The following is an 18,533-nucleotide window of genomic DNA, read 5'->3' on the forward strand; positions in this document are numbered from 1 at the left end:
CGAATACACTTACAGCACTATCTCAGAGTTTGCCCAAAAAACATAGGTTTTCCATTCCGCTCTCTCTTACTGATTCCAAGCGTTAGTTTTACATTGTATTGCTTTTCCCTGCAATCCTCGACGTGTTCCACTTATACGGCGGAAAGTGCAAGTTTACTACTGATGCGTAACACAATACTGTCCTGTTCTTTCCCTTGCAGAACCTTTCATTTCAAATTAATCCGAAAATCATTTTGGCATAACTGTTTTTGTGATGTTTGCTGCAGATTTTCTTACTAAGATAATAAAGAGTTCAATTAACTACCCTTGCGCCTTGGTGATTGGCACATTAACAGAGTTAATGAACGGAAGGAAAAAATAGATTTTTGCTTTTTTGAGCGGTCATCCCGGCATTCGCCTGAAGTGACTTGAAGACCTCAGTGATAATGTTGGACGAGGACAGAACATCCCCCCCCCCCCTCCCCCCCGCCCGTTCATCTTCCAAGCAGAGCTCGAAGTCAACACAATGATACATCTCTCGGTTGCACACGTTATGCTAACCTTAATAGAATTTATACAGCTTTCGTTACATACTTCCAACACGCATTTTATAGGGTCGCTTCAGATCTCTTCATAGTATCTGAAATATTTACTTACTTGCGACTCTGTGGCTCCATACCGCGTACTACAGTGTGCACACTAAGCTTCTATAAGACGATTTCCCAGATTTTGTTAAAGAAGACCAAGTATGTCGCTGTTACGTGTATGGCGGCGCCATTTACGGTGGAATTGGCAAAGGTAAAATCAATGGAAATGACATTTCAGTTTGTTTCGCGTGAGGAGTAACACCTACCTCTTCTTGAAATTATATGTGTGAGAGCGACTGATGTAAGCTTGCTTCAGTAAAGTTTCGGGAGGTAAAGTATATGTGTTGTGGGAAAGAAATGTCTTATAACGCACTGAGCACATCTGTGCAAATGACATTCATAACTTTCTTGTTTACGTCGATCTCTTCTTACGAGTTAACTCACAGATGGCGTCTTTTGCGTAGCAATTTGTTGTCCGTTGCCTATCATTTGAAGAGCATTCATGTAGCACAAGGGACTGCAAAATAACTGTGGTAGACAGTTTCTCATTTATTTTTCCCAGGATAACATCCTGTGCTTCTTATAACACGGATCTGACGATCCTCTTACCCCTCTCCCCCCCCCCCCCTCCCCTGCCCTACCCTCTTCATCCACTGTGAGAAATATCTTTGTACTTTTCACACATTTTGAACGGCGTTAGAAACTATAGGCATGCGTATTCAGAGATATGTGAACAGGCAGAATGTGCGCTGCGGCCGGCGGTGCCTATATAACATATGTCTGGCGCAGTTGTCAAATGCGTTATCCCTGCTACAATATGCTACAATAGCAGGTTATCAAGATTTAAGTGAATCTGAACATGGTGTTACAGTCGGCGCACAAGCGATGGGACACTGCATCTCCGAGGTAGCAATGAAGCGGGGATTTTCCCGTACGCCCATTTCACGAGTGTACGGTGAATATCAGGAATCCGGTAAAACATCAAATCTTCGACGTCTCTGCTGCTGGAAAAAGATCCTGCAAGAACCAGACCAACAACGAGTGAAGAGAACCGTTCAGCGTGACAGAAGTGCAACCCTTTCGCAAGTTGCGGCAGATTTCAATGCTGGGTCATCAACAAGTGTCAACGTCCGAACCACTCAGTGAAACATCATCGATATGGGCTTTCGGAGGCGTAGCCCCACTCGTGTACACTTGATGACTGCACGACACAAAGCTTTACGCCTCGCATGGGGCCATCCATACCGACATTGGACTGTTGATGGCTGGAAACACGTTGCCTGGGCGGAAGAGTCTCGTTTCAAATTGTATCAAGCGGATGGACGTGTATGGGTATGGAGACAAGCTCATGAGTCCATGGACCCTGCATGTCAGCAGGGGGCTGTTCAAGCTCTGTAATGGTGTGGAGCACGTGCAGTTGGAGTGATATGAGACCCTGGTACGTCTAAATACGACTCTGACAGGTGACGTACATAAGCGTCCTGTCTGATCACGTGCATCCATTGATATCCATTTTGCATTCCGACGACTTGGGCAATTCCATCAGTACAACGCGACACCCCACACGCCCCGAATTGCTACAGGGGGGTTCCAGGAACACTCCGCTGGCCACCAAACTCCCCAGATATAAACATCATTGAGCATATCTAGGATGCCTTGCAACGTGCTGTTCAGAAGAGTTCTCTACCCCCTTGTACTCTTACGGATTTATGGATACTGCAGGATTCGTGGTGTCAATTCCGTCCAGCACTACTTCAGACATTAGTCGAGTCCATGACAGATCGTGTTGCGGCACTTCTGCGTTTCCGCGGGGGCCGTCCATGATATTAGGCAGGTGAACCAGTTTTTGGCTCTTCAGTGTATATGAACTAATTTAGAGCATTTTTACAAGCTACGAATGTGGAATATGAGATTTCTTGTTCTTATTAATTTATTTATTGACAATTATATTCATATAACTAAAGCAGACTTCATGTATGCATGCGACAACAAGCGCTACCTACTGTGTTCCAAAACGCCGCGCATAAAAACGGGATTTTCCGGGGCTTGTATCTCGGGTTCTGTTGGTGATAGAAAGTCAGGGTGAAGTGCTTTGGAAAGCTCTTGGGTTAAGGATCATTTGTATACCCAGAAGAAGTAACGTCTTACTGTAACTCTCTTTCAGTACAGCGTTAATTTTTGAATATTACATACTTCCTCCAGCTTAGGAAAATAGAGTAAATCGTTTGGTCCTTTTGCATTAGATGTGGTCCACGGTGCGCGTCAAGAGGTCTCATTTCATTAATGGATGATTCCTCATAAAACATGAAAAAAGTGGTTTTCACCATTTTTTCGTCGTCAGCAGCAGGTATTTAAATAACTAACCGCACAAATAGCTCAGATTTTAATGGCATGCTCTCTAGGAATTTATCTGGAGGTGCCATCTTCCCGTTTTCAAAAAAAATTATCCGTTATCCAGAACCACCCTAAATACATGGTTTTTGGGTACCAAAACCAAGCCGCCGGTTCGACCCTGATATCGAACAACCTTGAACATTTTGAAATCTTTATCTATTTTCGAGGTACAGAGATTCCATGTGTTACCCTACTTTTACACGTAAAAGACGTACGTAAAATGCAGCGTGAGGCGTAACTATTTATGAAGTGACATAGCACGAAGAAATATGCTGTGAAGTGTCTCCGTTACCATAAGAAGGGTTCTGGGAACCGTATGTTGTAGTACTGAAGCACATGCAAAACTTTTGTGCGCCTAAAATCCGGTCTGAAGTGTAAGTTATTTCAGTTTCACAAAAGTAAACTATCAAAAATTTACTAATCCAGAAAGTTCTTTTCACATGATTGGTATGTCCAGCTGTGGCAGAGATAAGAAGGGAACCAGCGGGAAAATGCTCCTATCGGAAGATAAAAAAAGGCGAAAATCCTCCTGTTTCCCTGTTTATTTAAAAGACTTCGACTGAAAAGTGAGGTACCAGATGCCACATTCTACCTTCCTCAGCACTTTTATAACTTTTCCCAAAAATTTCAGCCTGCAAACATCTTCGTGTTTTTCGTACTGAGAGCGGAGTCAGTGGCAGTGGGAATCAGACGGAAAAGTAAAAAATGATGGAAGAAAGTAGACAGTGGTTGTGGTATAGAAAGAGGGGAGGAGGCAATGGCAGTGTCAGAGGAAGAGAGGGACGCAGTGGTAGCGCAACGTAGCTGACAGTGACAGAACACTCCTAAGAAAAGAGTGAGGAAGACAGTGCCAGTCTGAGAGAAATAAAGACAAGAAGAAGAAATGGGCGAGAACCAGTGATAATGAGCGGCAGAGTCTATGACAATGACAATGAGAAAGAGAGAGATGGTGACAGTGAAAAAAGACGGTACCAGTGGAAAGGAATGAATGAGATAGTAGCAGTAAGAGACAGCAAGAGGGACACATTGCCAATGAGAGGGGACAGCAACAGTGGGACATAAACGAAGCAGACTGTGGCTGAGAGACAGGAGCCAGTGACACTTAGGATGAGCTGGGCTGAATAAGTGAATGAGAATGGAAAAACTTTCAAAAGTGATGAAAAAGGTAGCATGAGGTAGCTGATACCCCACTTTTCAGTCAGTCTTTTAAGTAAACAGGACCATTTTCGCCTTTTTTGTGCTCCGATAGGAGTTAATTGGCTCTGAGCACTATGGGACTTAACATCTCAGGTCATCAGTCCCCTAGAACTTAGAACTACTTAAACCTAACTAACCTAAGGACATCACACACATCCATTCCCGAGGCAGGATTCGAACCTGCGACCGCAACGATCGCGCGGTTCCAGACTGAAGCGCCTAGAACCGCTCGGACACTCCGGCCGGCTAGGAGTTTATTCCCTGAGCACTATAGTATGACTGCTTGATCGTTACATTAAAGTTAAATACTAAATTAACTGCTTACCAAATAAATTATCGGTTGCCTCTAATTAGTATAGGTGCTTTATTTAGCCTTTTCAATAGGCTAACTCGGGTTAGTTGGGATCTATCTTTAAGCGTTTGCAAGTTCAGGTTTTTCAGCGTCTCACTGGGCCCTCCTATGGCTCATTCAAACTGGTTACCATTCGTGTTGCCCTTTTCTGTATACGTTCAGTATCTCCTGTTTGTCCTATTTCGTACAGATCCCATATATTTTAGAAATATACTAGAATGGGGCGAACGAGTGTTTTGAAAAGAGTCTCGTTTGCGGACTAATTGCATTTTCCCAATATCCTGTCAATGATCCGACGTTTACAATCAGGTATTTTCATGAAGTGACTCAATAATATGGTAGTGGTAGGATGACACAGTTTTCGTTTTGTGAGGTGCACTATTATACATTTGTGAACATTTAAAACAAATTGTTAATCTTCATCATTTTGAGATCTTATCAAGATGTGACTGAATATTCGTGCAGTTTTCTTTTTTTAGGCTGTACTTCACTCGTAGATAACTGCGTAATCTGTGAAAAGTGCGAGGTTAATATTAATACTGTCTGCCAGGTTATTTATACACGACATGAACAGCAATGGTCAATACACTTGCCTAGGGAACGCCTATAGTTACTTCTGTCGATGAGTCCCCACATAGGAGGGCACCATGCTTCCTTCCTACCAACAAATCTGCAACCCAGTCACAAATCTCCTTTGATGCACCATGTGATCGTACTATCGTCAATAAACGTTGGTGTAGTATTGTTTCAGACGCTTTTCGGAAGTCGAGACGTAACCTGCATTTACCTGATCGGTTTGACCCGTTGCTTTAAGAAAAGAAAGAGATTGGCTTCACATGATCGACGTTTTTCAGAACCCATGCTGGCTGATACGGCTGTTCGACACTGACATTGTGTCTGAGCTCAGAATTCGTTTAAAAATTCCACAAGCTAATTGAACAATAGTTTCGTGAGTCACTCTGTTAACTTTCTTGTTGACGTAATTGACCTGTGCTTTTTTAAGTGCTGGGCACGGCTATTTATTGCAGGAATCTACGCTATATCGTGAACAGTTGAGGGGCTGACTCAGCCGCATAATCTGGATAGATTCTGAAACGGTCCCGCTGGGCCCAGCAGATTTATTCAAGTTCAACGATTTTAGCTGTTCCTCAACGCTCATGTTGGCTATTTCCATATCATTCACCTTTGCGTTCATGGTAGAATTAAAATTTTCTTTGTAATGTAACATTTGAAAAAGGATTTCAGCATTCCTGTTTTTCTTCTCATCCATGAGTGTCTGGACACTTTGGTGCCAATTACTGCTTTTACGTATGACTAGAATTTCTCTGGGTTTTGTGAGATGGCTTTCGATAAGACTCTTCTGCGGAAGTAGTTAAAGAGATCATTTATTATCCGTTTGACAGCCAAACGCGTTTCATTTAGTATTTTTCCATTCATGTGTTCGCTCTTTCTTTACAATTTTTTTCTAGAGGGACTGTATATCAATGGGGATCGCTCTCTTTTCTGCAGATATATCTCCCCAAAGCTTAGTCAGCTGCATCTTGTGTACTGAAAATGTAAACCATTCTACTTGTTTTAATTGCTCTTGTATTCTGGTAATCATTATTACTACAGCTTCCTAATGGTCACTGATGCGAAATTCAATGTGGGCATCCTCAAAGAGATCAGGTCATTTCAATTATGAATGGGCATCCAAAACGTCTGTTTAGATAATCGTCAGGTAAGGCATTTATTACTTTTTCGGAAGATGATTTGTCACTTCCTCACTTAGAAAACCGTAATTACCGCAATCGACTGTTGCGCGCTCCAAGTCTTTTCCAGTGATGATAGCATGATTGCGCAGTCTATGTACTAGCTAGCTGAGATGTCCTCTGCAGTTTTCCGCTTTATCTAGGAGGGAGTGTCGTACTCGAGAGAATGATTAAGCTGTAAGTTTATGATGTGTGGATAAAAATGCTTAGTTAAGGTTGCAAAAATTCCTTTCATTATAACTAGCTTCAGCTCATTGACGAGTAATCTTTCAACCAATAAAAATTATTGCTTAACTCAGTGTGTGTCAGCCACCATGCATTACACATTGTCAGATCTGCTGAGCCGAATCACTCTTGTTGTCGTTTACACACTACAGAAGAAGGTCTTCGTGGTTATATAATTTAAAACCTTAGCCGTGTGTTCACACTGCCACACTTGTGTTTTAATACAAGGCGATTGAGTTCTCTGACAATCATAGTAGTGGTACCTCCTTGTTCCTGTAGCTACTGTTGCGAGTGATATGCCTTCTTTACATCCACACATGGAGTATGTAACTGTTACCACTGTCAATCTCTCTCTATTAAAATAAAAGTGTGGCAATATGAGCAATGGATATGAATATGATGCATGGTTAACTTTTTAAATTTTATGACCATGACAACCTTCCACTTTAGTGTGTACATGATAACAGGAGCGATTCAGCTCAACAAATCATGACGATGTTTAATGCCTGGTAGCTCATACACACTGAATTAAGTAATAATTTTATAGATTGGAAGACAGTTTATCATGGAACCGAAACTAGTTGTCAATATACGAATTTTTGCAGTGTTGACCTAGGATTTAAATTCACACATTTTAACATAACGGATTGCCTGTCTCCCTATCTGACAATGTCAACGTAAGTTTTTGCCCACCCTTGGTACTGACTCTTACCCAAAATCCAGCTTCAGTTTCTATCGCAGTGAATTTGAGTTACTTGTCTACTATACCTACGGTTATGTGAGCTCTGCTGCTTTTTAGAGTTCATCTGAGATGATTAGGCCCTTCAAGATAAATTTCTAGTTTTTTGTGATGGCATTTAACCCATTTTATTTAGTCTGGGCCACAGTGTTTGAGCCAATGTTATCAGATTTGTTAAAATTTCAACTCATTCACAACATGAGCTCATTGCTAGCTAACGAGGTCTGTTCCCCAGGTTATCCAGGCATAGCTGTCGCTAGTTCCTCACCCCATTTTCATCATGTACACCAGTAAAGCCCCATGTTTCATAAAATTATGTGCCATAACTCCTTGTGGAAGAAAATGCGGGTACCTTATTTAAAGTCTTACCTAAATGGCTCTTGGATATATTTTCCTGTCATGCTTGTACATTGGTCATCTCACCAATCTTGCAATATGGGATTATGCATGGTATGACATTCATTTAAATTTGGTCCTTGCCCTAGCATCTGTCTCCCTTTTTTTAAGTCTCCACTACATGACTAGCTTTCCACTCCCTTCTTCCTGATAAAAAATAGGAATAACTGGAGAGAACTTCTGTCCTATGCAAAAAACAGGATGTTTAATTTTATCCATGGATGCTTCAGTGTTTTGGAAGCTGTCATCAAGGAGTTCTTATTATTCTGTCACACATAAAGCTTAGTGCTAGTAGTTTTATGCTTTACACTTTCCGACATGCTTTTTTATGCTGTTGTCTTGTTTACTGTCATATTAGACACATAAAAACACCCATATTTTCCCTATCACTGTTGTAACAGTTACACACAAGATTGCTACCACCAGTTCAAGTGTCATCGTAACTATATGTGGATATAAGAAATGTATTCTTAATATTTTGAAGTAAACTCCCACTGAAGTCATCCTATAAGCATCAGAGTATCTCAGTATTATATCCCTCTGCACAGTGCTTGTTTAAATTTGTCTAGTCTTGCCCTGTAACCATACAGACTGACAGCTTAACGTATTAAGAATGTAAACTTGGGGCCAAATCCAGTATTACAGCGCTTCTTAGCAAATAAAATGTGTTCAGGTCACCTACATATGTACTCTCCAAGCCATTGTTAGGTGTGTGGCAAAGGTATATCCCATTGTACCATTTATTAGGGCTGTTTCCCACACCATTCATGAAATGGAGCATGAGAAAATTAGCTGTTTAAGAACCTCTATGCATGCTGTAGCTAATCTAATCTTGTTCCCATGCCATGGGAGCGATTTACAGGGGATATTATTATATTCCTACTTTGTAAGTACTCATTATTGGGATAATTTACAACTATCTTCAACTGTCTGCCAATTAAAAAGTAATTTCGTTCATCATGTTGCCAGTTCAACATTAATTTCGTTCATAATATTGGGACTTTTTGAAGTGCTGATAAAAATTCTGATTTTTATCAAAATGCAGCGCCAGATCCCTCCTTTTCACATATTGCTAAAGAGAATGGTTATTTTTTATGTAGTTTATTTTGCTTTACAGTTTTCCCTTGGGCACTATATGAAGGGCTTGTTTCAGTAGTGGTACATGTCCATTACCTCCACTTTTCTGTCTATAAAGCTTCTGAAATTCATGAGCCAAACAAACAGAAAAAAAGGTTCATCTCTAGCAAGAGGCCATATACTTGAATATTTCTGGTATCTCAACTGCAGATTTTTCAGCACTCATTTAACTTTAGGACTCTATATCTCAATATGAACAAAAATGGACTTGTACCACTATTGAAATAAGCCCTTCATATAAGCTATTTTGTCGATGTATATTTTAATTTTGTTTAAGATATTAAGAATCAAAAATGAAAAGTTGTAAGAAATAGAATGTTCTATATTGGTCTGCCTACAGAATTATGTACCATATTAGTGAACATCATGCATCACTTTGATTGAGGCAGTTCACATATATTCACTAAGTTTCCAGGCTTGTATCTTGAGGTTTGTGTGTATGTACATATACCAAAAGATAAGTGTAGCAATAATTACTTTGTGTTCTTAAGTGTGATGGTGATACCCATGGGTAACTGTTAATTTAAATTTTGTTTAAAAGTTAAAGGATAGTGTCAATATTAGGATTTTTGTTTACTTACATCACCATCGGTGTACTCATTAGAATGAAACAGCGTCAAACATAAGTTGCCATGGAAGCTGAAAACTTGAAGTACACAGCTATTTATTCTATCACTCCTTTCGAGGTTCAACAATATGAAGTTAAATGCCTAGGACATCACATGGGGCATGCCACAGGGCTCTCTGTTTGGATCTTTACTCTTCACAATATATGTAAATGACTTGCCAAGTATGTTTGTAAATCCACATTAATTACAGGTGACACTGCTTTTATCTCAGTTCAGAAATACTTAGGAGCATTAAATCAGGAAATTAAGTGTCCTCTCAGAGCAGCCAGTTAGTGGTTCCATATCATGAATTGTATATTAATGACGAAAAAATCTAAATGTTCTCTTTAGTTTACTAATACCTATGCTGGCAATGACTGTGTTAAATGGAAGAGTCACACCAATTATATCCATACTAAGATAGTGTGTGCTACTTATTTGTTAGGTACACTATGGTCTTGTGTTAGTTATAAGCTACTGCTCAATGCATAGTATATCTTCTGCAACACCCACATGACATATGCCATTTTGTTGTGGGGGAATTCCCCTGGAGGAAACCAAGTTTTAATTTATCCAAAGAAGACAAGTAAGACAACTGGATGCATCAGTGAAGTCAGAAATAACGAGTCTCGTAGGCTACATTTAAAAAAAAAACTAAAAATACCAACATTTATGTCTCTCTTTGTAATACATTGCATAATACAAAAAAAAAAAAAAAAAAAAAAAAGAAAATCAACACAGTCACAAACTATAACAATATGTCTATGAGTATGGCATATGCCTAGAATCATAGATCAACAACAAAGTAGCTAGATTTAAGAAAACTCAAGAGAGTTATAAATACACATGAGTAAAACTATTCAACATGTTGCCATTCCAGCCAAACAGTGTATCATGGAATATGTTTTAAACAGCCACATAGAAATGGCTTAGAGACAAAGCATTTTATACAAAAGAAGGATTCAAAATTTGCCCTAAAGATGATGTTATTTACTAATATAGTTTCATTCACATTAAACTTATATGTGTGAATATATTGATTACATCATTTGCAGTATGATGGACAATTATGTATCTTAGTAGACAATAATAATCTGAAACATCATTTACATGGTGATGTTGTTTATGTAATTGAATATGTAAGTATGTGTGTATACAAAAGATGACATCAGTTGAAATTTTTAATGCCTAAAGATGGATTGTAAATAAAGAAATAAATAAAAAGCAAGAGCTTTACCTGTTCTGTTACTCTGTATTGATGAGATGTCTGCTATTGTCAGTTAATGCTTTGTAGTGCTGGAGACTCCACCACAACATAAATCTGAGCTAAGATTATACACTCCTGGAAATGGAAAAAAGAACACATTGACACCGGTGTGTCAGACCCACCATACTTGCTCCGGACACTGCGAGAGGGCTGTACAAGCAATGATCACACGCACGGCACAGCGGACACACCAGGAACCGCGGTGTTGGCCGTCGAATGGCGCTAGCTGCGCAGCATTTGTGCACCGCCGCCGTCAGTGTCAGCCAGTTTGCCGTGGCATACGGAGCTCCATCGCAGTCTTTAACACTGGTAGCATGCCACGACAGCGTGGACGTGAACCGTATGTGCAGTTGACGGACTTTGAGCGAGGGCGTATAGTGGGCATGCGGGAGGCCGGGTGGACGTACCGCCGAATTGCTCAACACGTGGGGCGTGAGGTCTCCACAGTACATCGATGTTGTCGCCAGTGGTCGGCGGAAGGTGCACGTGCCCGTCGACCTGGGACCGGACCGCAAGCGGCGCACGGATGCACGCCAAGACCGTAGGATCCTACGCAGTGCCGTAGGGGACCGCACCGCCACTTCCCAGCAAATTAGGGACACTGTTGCTCCTGGGGTATCGGCGAGGACCATTCGCAACCGTCTCCATGAAGCTGGGCTACGGTCCCGCACACCGTTAGGCCGTCTTCCGCTCACGCCCCAACATCGTGCAGCCCGCCTCCAGTCGTGTCGCGACATGCATGAATGGAGGGACGAATGGAGACGTGTCGTCTTCAGCGATGAGAGTCGCTTCTCCCTTGGTGCCAATGATGGTCGTATGTGTGTTTGGCGCCGTGCAGGTGAGCGCCACAATCAGGACTGCATACGACCGAGGCACACAGGTCCAACACCCGGCATCATGGTGTGGGGAGCGATCTCCTACACTGGCCGAACACCACTGGTGATCGTCGAGGGGACACTGAATAGTGCACGGTACATCCAAACCGTCATCGAACCCATCGTTCTACCATTCCTAGACCGGGAAGGGAACTTGCTGTTCCAACAGGACAATGCACGTCCGCATGTATCCCGTGCCACCCAACGTGCTCTAGAAGGTGTAAGTCAACTACCCTGGCCAGCAAGATCTCCGGATCTGTCCCCCATTGAGCATGTTTGGGACTGGATGAAGCGTCGTCTCACGCGGTCTGCACGTCCAGCACGAACGCTGGTCCAACTGAGGCGCCAGGTGGAAATGGCATGGCAAGCCGTTCCAAAGGACTACATCCAGCATCTCTACGATCGTCTCCATGGGAGAATAGCAGCCTGCATTGCTGCGAAAGGTGGGTATACACTGTACTAGTGCCGACATTGTGCATGCTCTGTTGCCTGTGTCTATGTGCCTGTGGTTCTGTCAGTGTGATCATGTGATGTATCTGACCCCAGGAATGTGTCAATAAAGTTTCCCCTTCCTGGGACAATGAATCACGGTGTTCTTATTTCAATTTCCAGGAGTGTATAAAATGGTTTAAAGTAGTTTGCAATACTGTAACATATCCAGATGCAGCAATGCGACAGAAAGTTGTATTTATGGAATAGATGTAGATAGCATTACATTAATTCTTGGAGCCGTGTGTATATATTCTAGTCCAAATTTAGAGCTGTGTGGTCATCCTTAGTTGACTGTTTTTGGACCATTCTCCTAAGAAAAACTTTTTGTGACTTTCTTTTTCGGGATGGTCTCAGACTGTGAAAAAAGATTTCACAGATGTTTACTCATTTCAGAGCAGCAGAAAAAAGCACACTGGCAGAGGTTATCAGTGTTGACTTTAGAATTTGATTGATCAGCATCTTTTATTCCTAAATCCAAACAGAAATGCATTTAGACTGACTGTATTTCATCCAAACACACAGGCTGGCTTTTATTTTATTCTTCCTAATGTCCTAATAAACATGAAAACCAGAAAAGTTTCACAAATTTCACTGATTTCTTTGATTACTGCCTCCCCAACTACTATTTTTTTTAATTGTTGACCTTTACTTTACCAATAATGAGGTTTTCTATTTCTGCCACATAGTTATCTGGAGTTAAAAATTATAATTTTCTGCTGAAAAATTCAAATTTCAGTAATAGCCATAAGGAGTAACATAGTGGTATGGTCTAAAACACTGCAGAATTTATCCAAAAGACATGCTCATTTAAATAAAGAACAGTGAAGTATATTAGGAAGAAAATTGACATTAACATGAAAGATGGCAAGAATTAATTCTTTGATAGTTACACCTTAAGAAAAATGTATAAGATATTATCTGAATGAGAAATAAATGGCATTAAAGTTACTAGAATATTAATACATGTATGTCAGTGGACCAATGATGATAATTTTTTTTCAGTGTGGCAGTTTTATCAAGTCTTAAGCATAATTAAGCAAATTTAGTCAAGCTGTTAATCCATCAAAATATAGAGTAAAGTTCTTTTACCTTTTGTAAAAAATAAACGTCAAATTAATCTACTTATTGTTGAATAATGTAGGTAAAAGCTTGATGCTAACTGGGTTCACAACCTTTGTGAAGTTTTTAAACAAATATATAGTAGATAAATTCCAACACCAAATGCAACTGCTCTTACAGCATGTCACAGCTTTCTATTATTGACTGGGTTCCAACAGACCACAATGCTTGAAAATGACCATGTCAGAATTGCAAGTGCAATAAATGCAGATGGAGATGAAGAATTTATAACAAGAAGATTCACAAGTTTCCATTGATAAGTTATTGTATTCCAAGTTAGTAAAAATGTTAGGCTCTGTTCTCTAATCTCAGGAGTAAAAAGAGAAAAAGAAACACATGTGTAAGGTGCAGAGAAGATGGGATGAGAATTTATAGGGCAGCTAACTTTTACACAGGAGGGTGCAAGATGTTCAGTGGCAGGTAGTGTGAAAAAATGCTTGAATGGAGAAATATGACTAGTTAATTATGTAAAACACTGGAAGCGGTCACAAAGCTAACAGAAAAGATTTTTGATACTGAGGTACCCTGTTAGTGTTCCAACTGTGACTAAGCGAATGAACCAAAAATTAATTGTGTTGTCTTTTGTGAATATCAGACAAAGGAAAACTGCAAGATTAGCCTTCAGCTATTTGCATGGCCAATGTTCGCACATTAAAAAATTCCACTGAAGCATTGGCAGGATAACAGTCATGATCTAGAATCCCATTTCAGTGACCTGACACACTTGCTTCAACATTCTTGATTTACTTTGTTACATAAAGATTTTAGTCCACATTATTATTACTTCTTTGATTATTTTTCTTTTTGGAGATAGTGTTGCAATAAAAATAATTACTGATAGTTGATTATCATCTGTGTCCTACTCCAAGTGCATGGTCACTGCTTTTACAATATTTAAAAGCCTATGTCTGCCAGTAAAATGTTTCATTGTCTTTTTCAGATTCTGTAGTAATTCATTTGATTATGTTGAAAAGTCAGGCCATAAAATAGGTTAACTTACAATGTACATCACAGTCCATAAAAATTAAAACCAAAATATTATCAAGAACGTCTCAAAAAAATTAAATGTTTTCCATATTTTTCATTTAAACTCTAGCTAATTTTTGTGATACCTTGTATAAATCACATTTATATTAAGACAAAGTTCCTTAATCTACCTTAAATTAATGGCAATAGTGAATAATAAAAGATCTCACTGTTCTGGCAACAAAATCATTAATATTCAATCATATGTCATATGGCTTTCTTGGCTGAGAAATACCATGGACTGTAGTCAGTTGGCTCATCATTGACCCCTTTCCCTGCAGATATGTGAGAGTTATGTTGTATGTGTATTTATGGAGTGCAGGTGAGTGTAATGGATGCATATATAGGGAAGTGTTATGTTTGTTTTGTATGATGATGAGAGAAAGGAGGGTGTGAAATCCAGTGTCAGTGCATATCCTAATCCTCTGTAATAGCACCAAGGGACCACTGAGGTTAGTATCCCCATCTGATGGATGTGCCACAAGCCTTCATTTCATGAGACACCAGGGAGATATTTGAAATTTAATCCAGGACATTAATGCAAAGACTAGTGGTCAGGAACTTCAAGACACAATCTCTCATCCTCTTGCTGGTCAGATATTGTCAGTGAAAATTTTCCATCATCAGGACTTGTAGCAGCTTCTCTCCGAGTTCAGAGCCACTCCATAGGCATGTGTTGGTGACTTTGACTACAGGAGTGGGTATTAAAGGATTCTGTAAGTTGTGTTAAAGGTATTTTTATGGTCTTATGTTCACTTTTTTTGCAGCTCAGTACAAAGAAATGATTACCGTTCAGCAACTTAATACATGTTGTTTGAAAATATGAACATAAGATTTGTACAAACTTTTTATTTACTTACAACATTTTCTCAAAGTTGGTTTTTCTGACTGTAATCATTCACACTTATTGTATATGAACATTCTTTTATCAAATCAGAAAGAACTTATACTGCAGAGATCTGTTGCTTATTCTTTTCACCATTACCCATTCTTTTCTGATTAAACTAGGACACATTTTCATAAAGGGAAAGCTGTAATTCACTTGCAACTCTAAAATACTAGTGATAACTATAAGTAGCCGAATTTCACTCCAAAAGAAATTGGCATAAAAGTGAAGTTTTCATCTGTTACTAAAACTTAAGTTGTATAATTAAATATGCATAAAATATTAAGTAAGAGAAAGATTGGTACTATATATCACAGTAAGTTCATTTTCCTACTTGTCCTACATGTTTATATAACATAGCTGCTAGATGTTCTGAGCAAAATACAAATAAAAAGTATAAAGAAAATGTAATGAGAATCAGATTACAGATTTGTACATTAAGAACTTGTAGAAAAACCATACTAAGGACAATCAATTTCCTTGCAATTGTCTTATTGACCTACTTATTTAGCAATATCATTTTCCCTTCTTTAGAAAATATGAGATGACAGTTTTAACTTCCCATATAATAAATATGCACATAGTGTAAGGTACTTATGTCGCCATTGCTGTGTATCATCAGCACCTGTCTATGGATGGCTTGGTTACAAAAAAGTTGCAGAATACTCATTCTAAGCAAACACATTTCTCTCTTAGAATTGAAGATTAACAGGTTAAGTTGATAAAAAATATTCATTGCTCACTAACAACATTGACTCATTATAACTGATGTATATGTGACCTGCTCGTACAGATGAACAGTTAAGTTTCTTTCATAACACAGTAACAGAACAGGAACTCAAGACGGCATACAATTACAAACATACATCAACATCTTAATCATTTTTCAGTCATCTTTCATACATATAAATATTAACAGTTTGAGTTATTATCTTAATCTGAGTTAAGCACCTTGACTTATTGTTCAATCATAATGAATTAAGGTAACATCAAAAGTCATTGTGGTTACCTTAACAACATAAAATTTGCTTGCAGTTCCTATAATTCACCTCATGCATCAAATTAATACTTTTGATGTTCCCCTTAAAACACTACACTGTGTTGACTACATCCTGTACATATCCACAGAGGGCACTAGAAAAAATCTCTTCATTATGATCAACATCAATTGCTGTTATCTCAAAGACAGAAGCAGAATCAAAGCAGGAACAACGAAAAGTGTGGGATGATCAACTGCAGCTGTTGTAAAAGAGAAAACAAGATAAAATCAGTAAACAAAATCATTGCAACTGTTTTTTTTCTTCTTCTATAAACTTTGCTTACCTCCTGAACGACAGTCAGAGTTGTCAGATGTTGGTTCATATCCTTTCATGCATTGGCATACACCAGAAATGGAGCAGATAGCTGTCATGTCATTTCCATGTTTGAGTACACACTCAGCACTATCTGAACAACGTTCATTAAGTCCTGAAAAACTAGCAATCTTGTTAAAACTGCAGATACACTGTTTAATTCACATTAATTTATATTTACTTGTAGACAAATGTGTTAAATGTTCCACATATTTTCCATTCCTGAGGTCCTACAGAAAACAGGAAATATGTCTTCAGCAAATGTAAATTAAAAGATTACTACCGTAAGAGAATGCCAAAATTTGTGCTGAAATTTTTTCAAGATCTATGGAAAGGTTTGAATTATCCGTATATAGACATAAAAAAGGAGATTGGTATTAACAGAAATTAGTAAAATAAAAAAGGCAAACCTACAAATTTGTTTTTTGTACAAAGTATCATAGTATAGTGTTCCTTATATTCTTAAAGCTTGTATCACAGTGAATATTTTCTTTATCAGAGTAAATGTCTATATTTACAACACAAAATTAATTATTTTGTTTCGACATGTGTTCATATACACCCTAATGAATAATATATAGCCTGCACCAATAGCATGATCATTAAAATAGACAGACAACAACTTTTCAGTATCAACTGAGACGCCATGGGATGCGTCCTTACACCTTCTTTTGCCTGGCTTAGTTCAGCAACCTGACAAGGCAAGGACTTAACAAGTCGTTGAAAGTCCCCTGCAGAAATATAGAGCCATACTGCCCCAACAGTCATTCATAATTGCGAATGTTTTGCTTGTGCAGTAGTTCGCACAACAACTAGTTTCTATGTTACATCCCATAAATGTTTAACAGGATTAATGTCAGGTGATCTGGGTGGCCAAATCAATCGCTCAAATTGTCCAGAATGTTCTTCAACCAAGTTGTGAAGAATTGTGGCCCAAGTGACATGGTGCATTGCCATTTATGAAAATCCATCACTGTTTGGAAGCTTGAAGTCTGTGAATGGCTGCAAATGATATCCAAGCAGCTGAAAATAACCATTTCTAGTCAAAACACATCTCACACAAATTGGAGCCACCACCAATTTGAATAGTCTCTTGTTGATAGCTTGGGTCCATGGTTTCATGGGGTATGCGCCTGGAAACCTGAGTATTGAAATTAGATTGAAACACCCAAATAATGATTCTAGTTTGATCCTCCTGTCTGTATCTTTTAAGAAATCTGGACTGAAATCTCCGCAAATTATTGTTCCTTCTTTACTGGCAGGTAGCTCAATAAAGCATCTAGATTTCTCATAAATAGCTGACTGTTTTGTAGAGGCAATCTGTAGACTGTTACAATTATCAGAGAAGTATTCTGCAGTAGCATTTCACAAGCACACTCTTCTAGGTTCTGATTAACACAAAAGCTATTTGTTTCAGTATTTTTGACTTTTTGTTCACCTTTTACAACAATGTCACTCCTCCTTTTTCCATATTAACTCTTCACAAAAATGATGCAAGTCTATAATCCTTGATATTTTGTATATAAAAAATACGCTCATTTACTGTTATTTAATGTATAAATCTTCTTGTAAGACATCAACTGCTCCTGACTGTATTCATTTAGGCAGAACCGTAAATAATATCAGCTATCAGTTTATGGTAGCAATATAATATAAATACTCATTTCTACTACCATAGTGTCTCAATTAATTTTACTCATTCAGTAAACTGTAAATCATAATTTATGAGTGCATATGATACAGTTTAAATGTTGTAACATTGCTCGTACCTTCATTTTTCCAGAATTGTATTTCGTTATCTACAGAGTGCTTTGCATTGTGGAACATTATCTTACTGAACAAAAATTTATCTTATTGAACAAAAATTTATTTTGCTCATAGCTGTAACTTGATCTATAATGACATGGCAAAATGACAAACCTGTATCTTCAAGGAATCATTGTCTGACATAGGAATAAATGAAGCTCATTGCCTCCGTCAGGGCAGATCAGCGACTAAACAAATGCATCCTCAAGTCATAAAGTGTACTTTCAGATATGTCATGTGGATGATAATGTGATGTGTCTCGAATTTTAATTGCGTAGTTACTTGTAGAGGAACATTACATAAAGACAATTAGTCTCCAGAACAGACTTTGCTGAACAGCCATAT

At 38.8% G+C, this 18,533-nt stretch overlaps 1 protein-coding gene across 1 annotated transcript in view; it reads right to left on the reverse strand.

The window, feature by feature from the left end:
* Positions 1-14,929: 14,929 nt before the first annotated feature.
* LOC124612324 (prion-like-(Q/N-rich) domain-bearing protein 25) overlaps positions 14,930-18,533 on the reverse strand; it is a 208,805-nt gene continuing 205,201 nt past the window's right edge. Inside the window, exons 8-9 of the mRNA XM_047140460.1 lie at positions 16,354-16,497; positions 14,930-16,269 (exon numbers count right to left, since the gene is read on the reverse strand). Coding sequence (XP_046996416.1) covers positions 16,205-16,269; positions 16,354-16,497 — 209 coding nt within the window. The 3' untranslated portion in view covers positions 14,930-16,204. The remainder of the gene's footprint in view (positions 16,270-16,353; positions 16,498-18,533) is intronic.

Source organism: Schistocerca americana, chromosome 1 (assembly GCF_021461395.2).
Source record: "Schistocerca americana isolate TAMUIC-IGC-003095 chromosome 1, iqSchAmer2.1, whole genome shotgun sequence".
Classification (NCBI taxonomy): domain Eukaryota; kingdom Metazoa; phylum Arthropoda; class Insecta; order Orthoptera; family Acrididae; genus Schistocerca; species Schistocerca americana.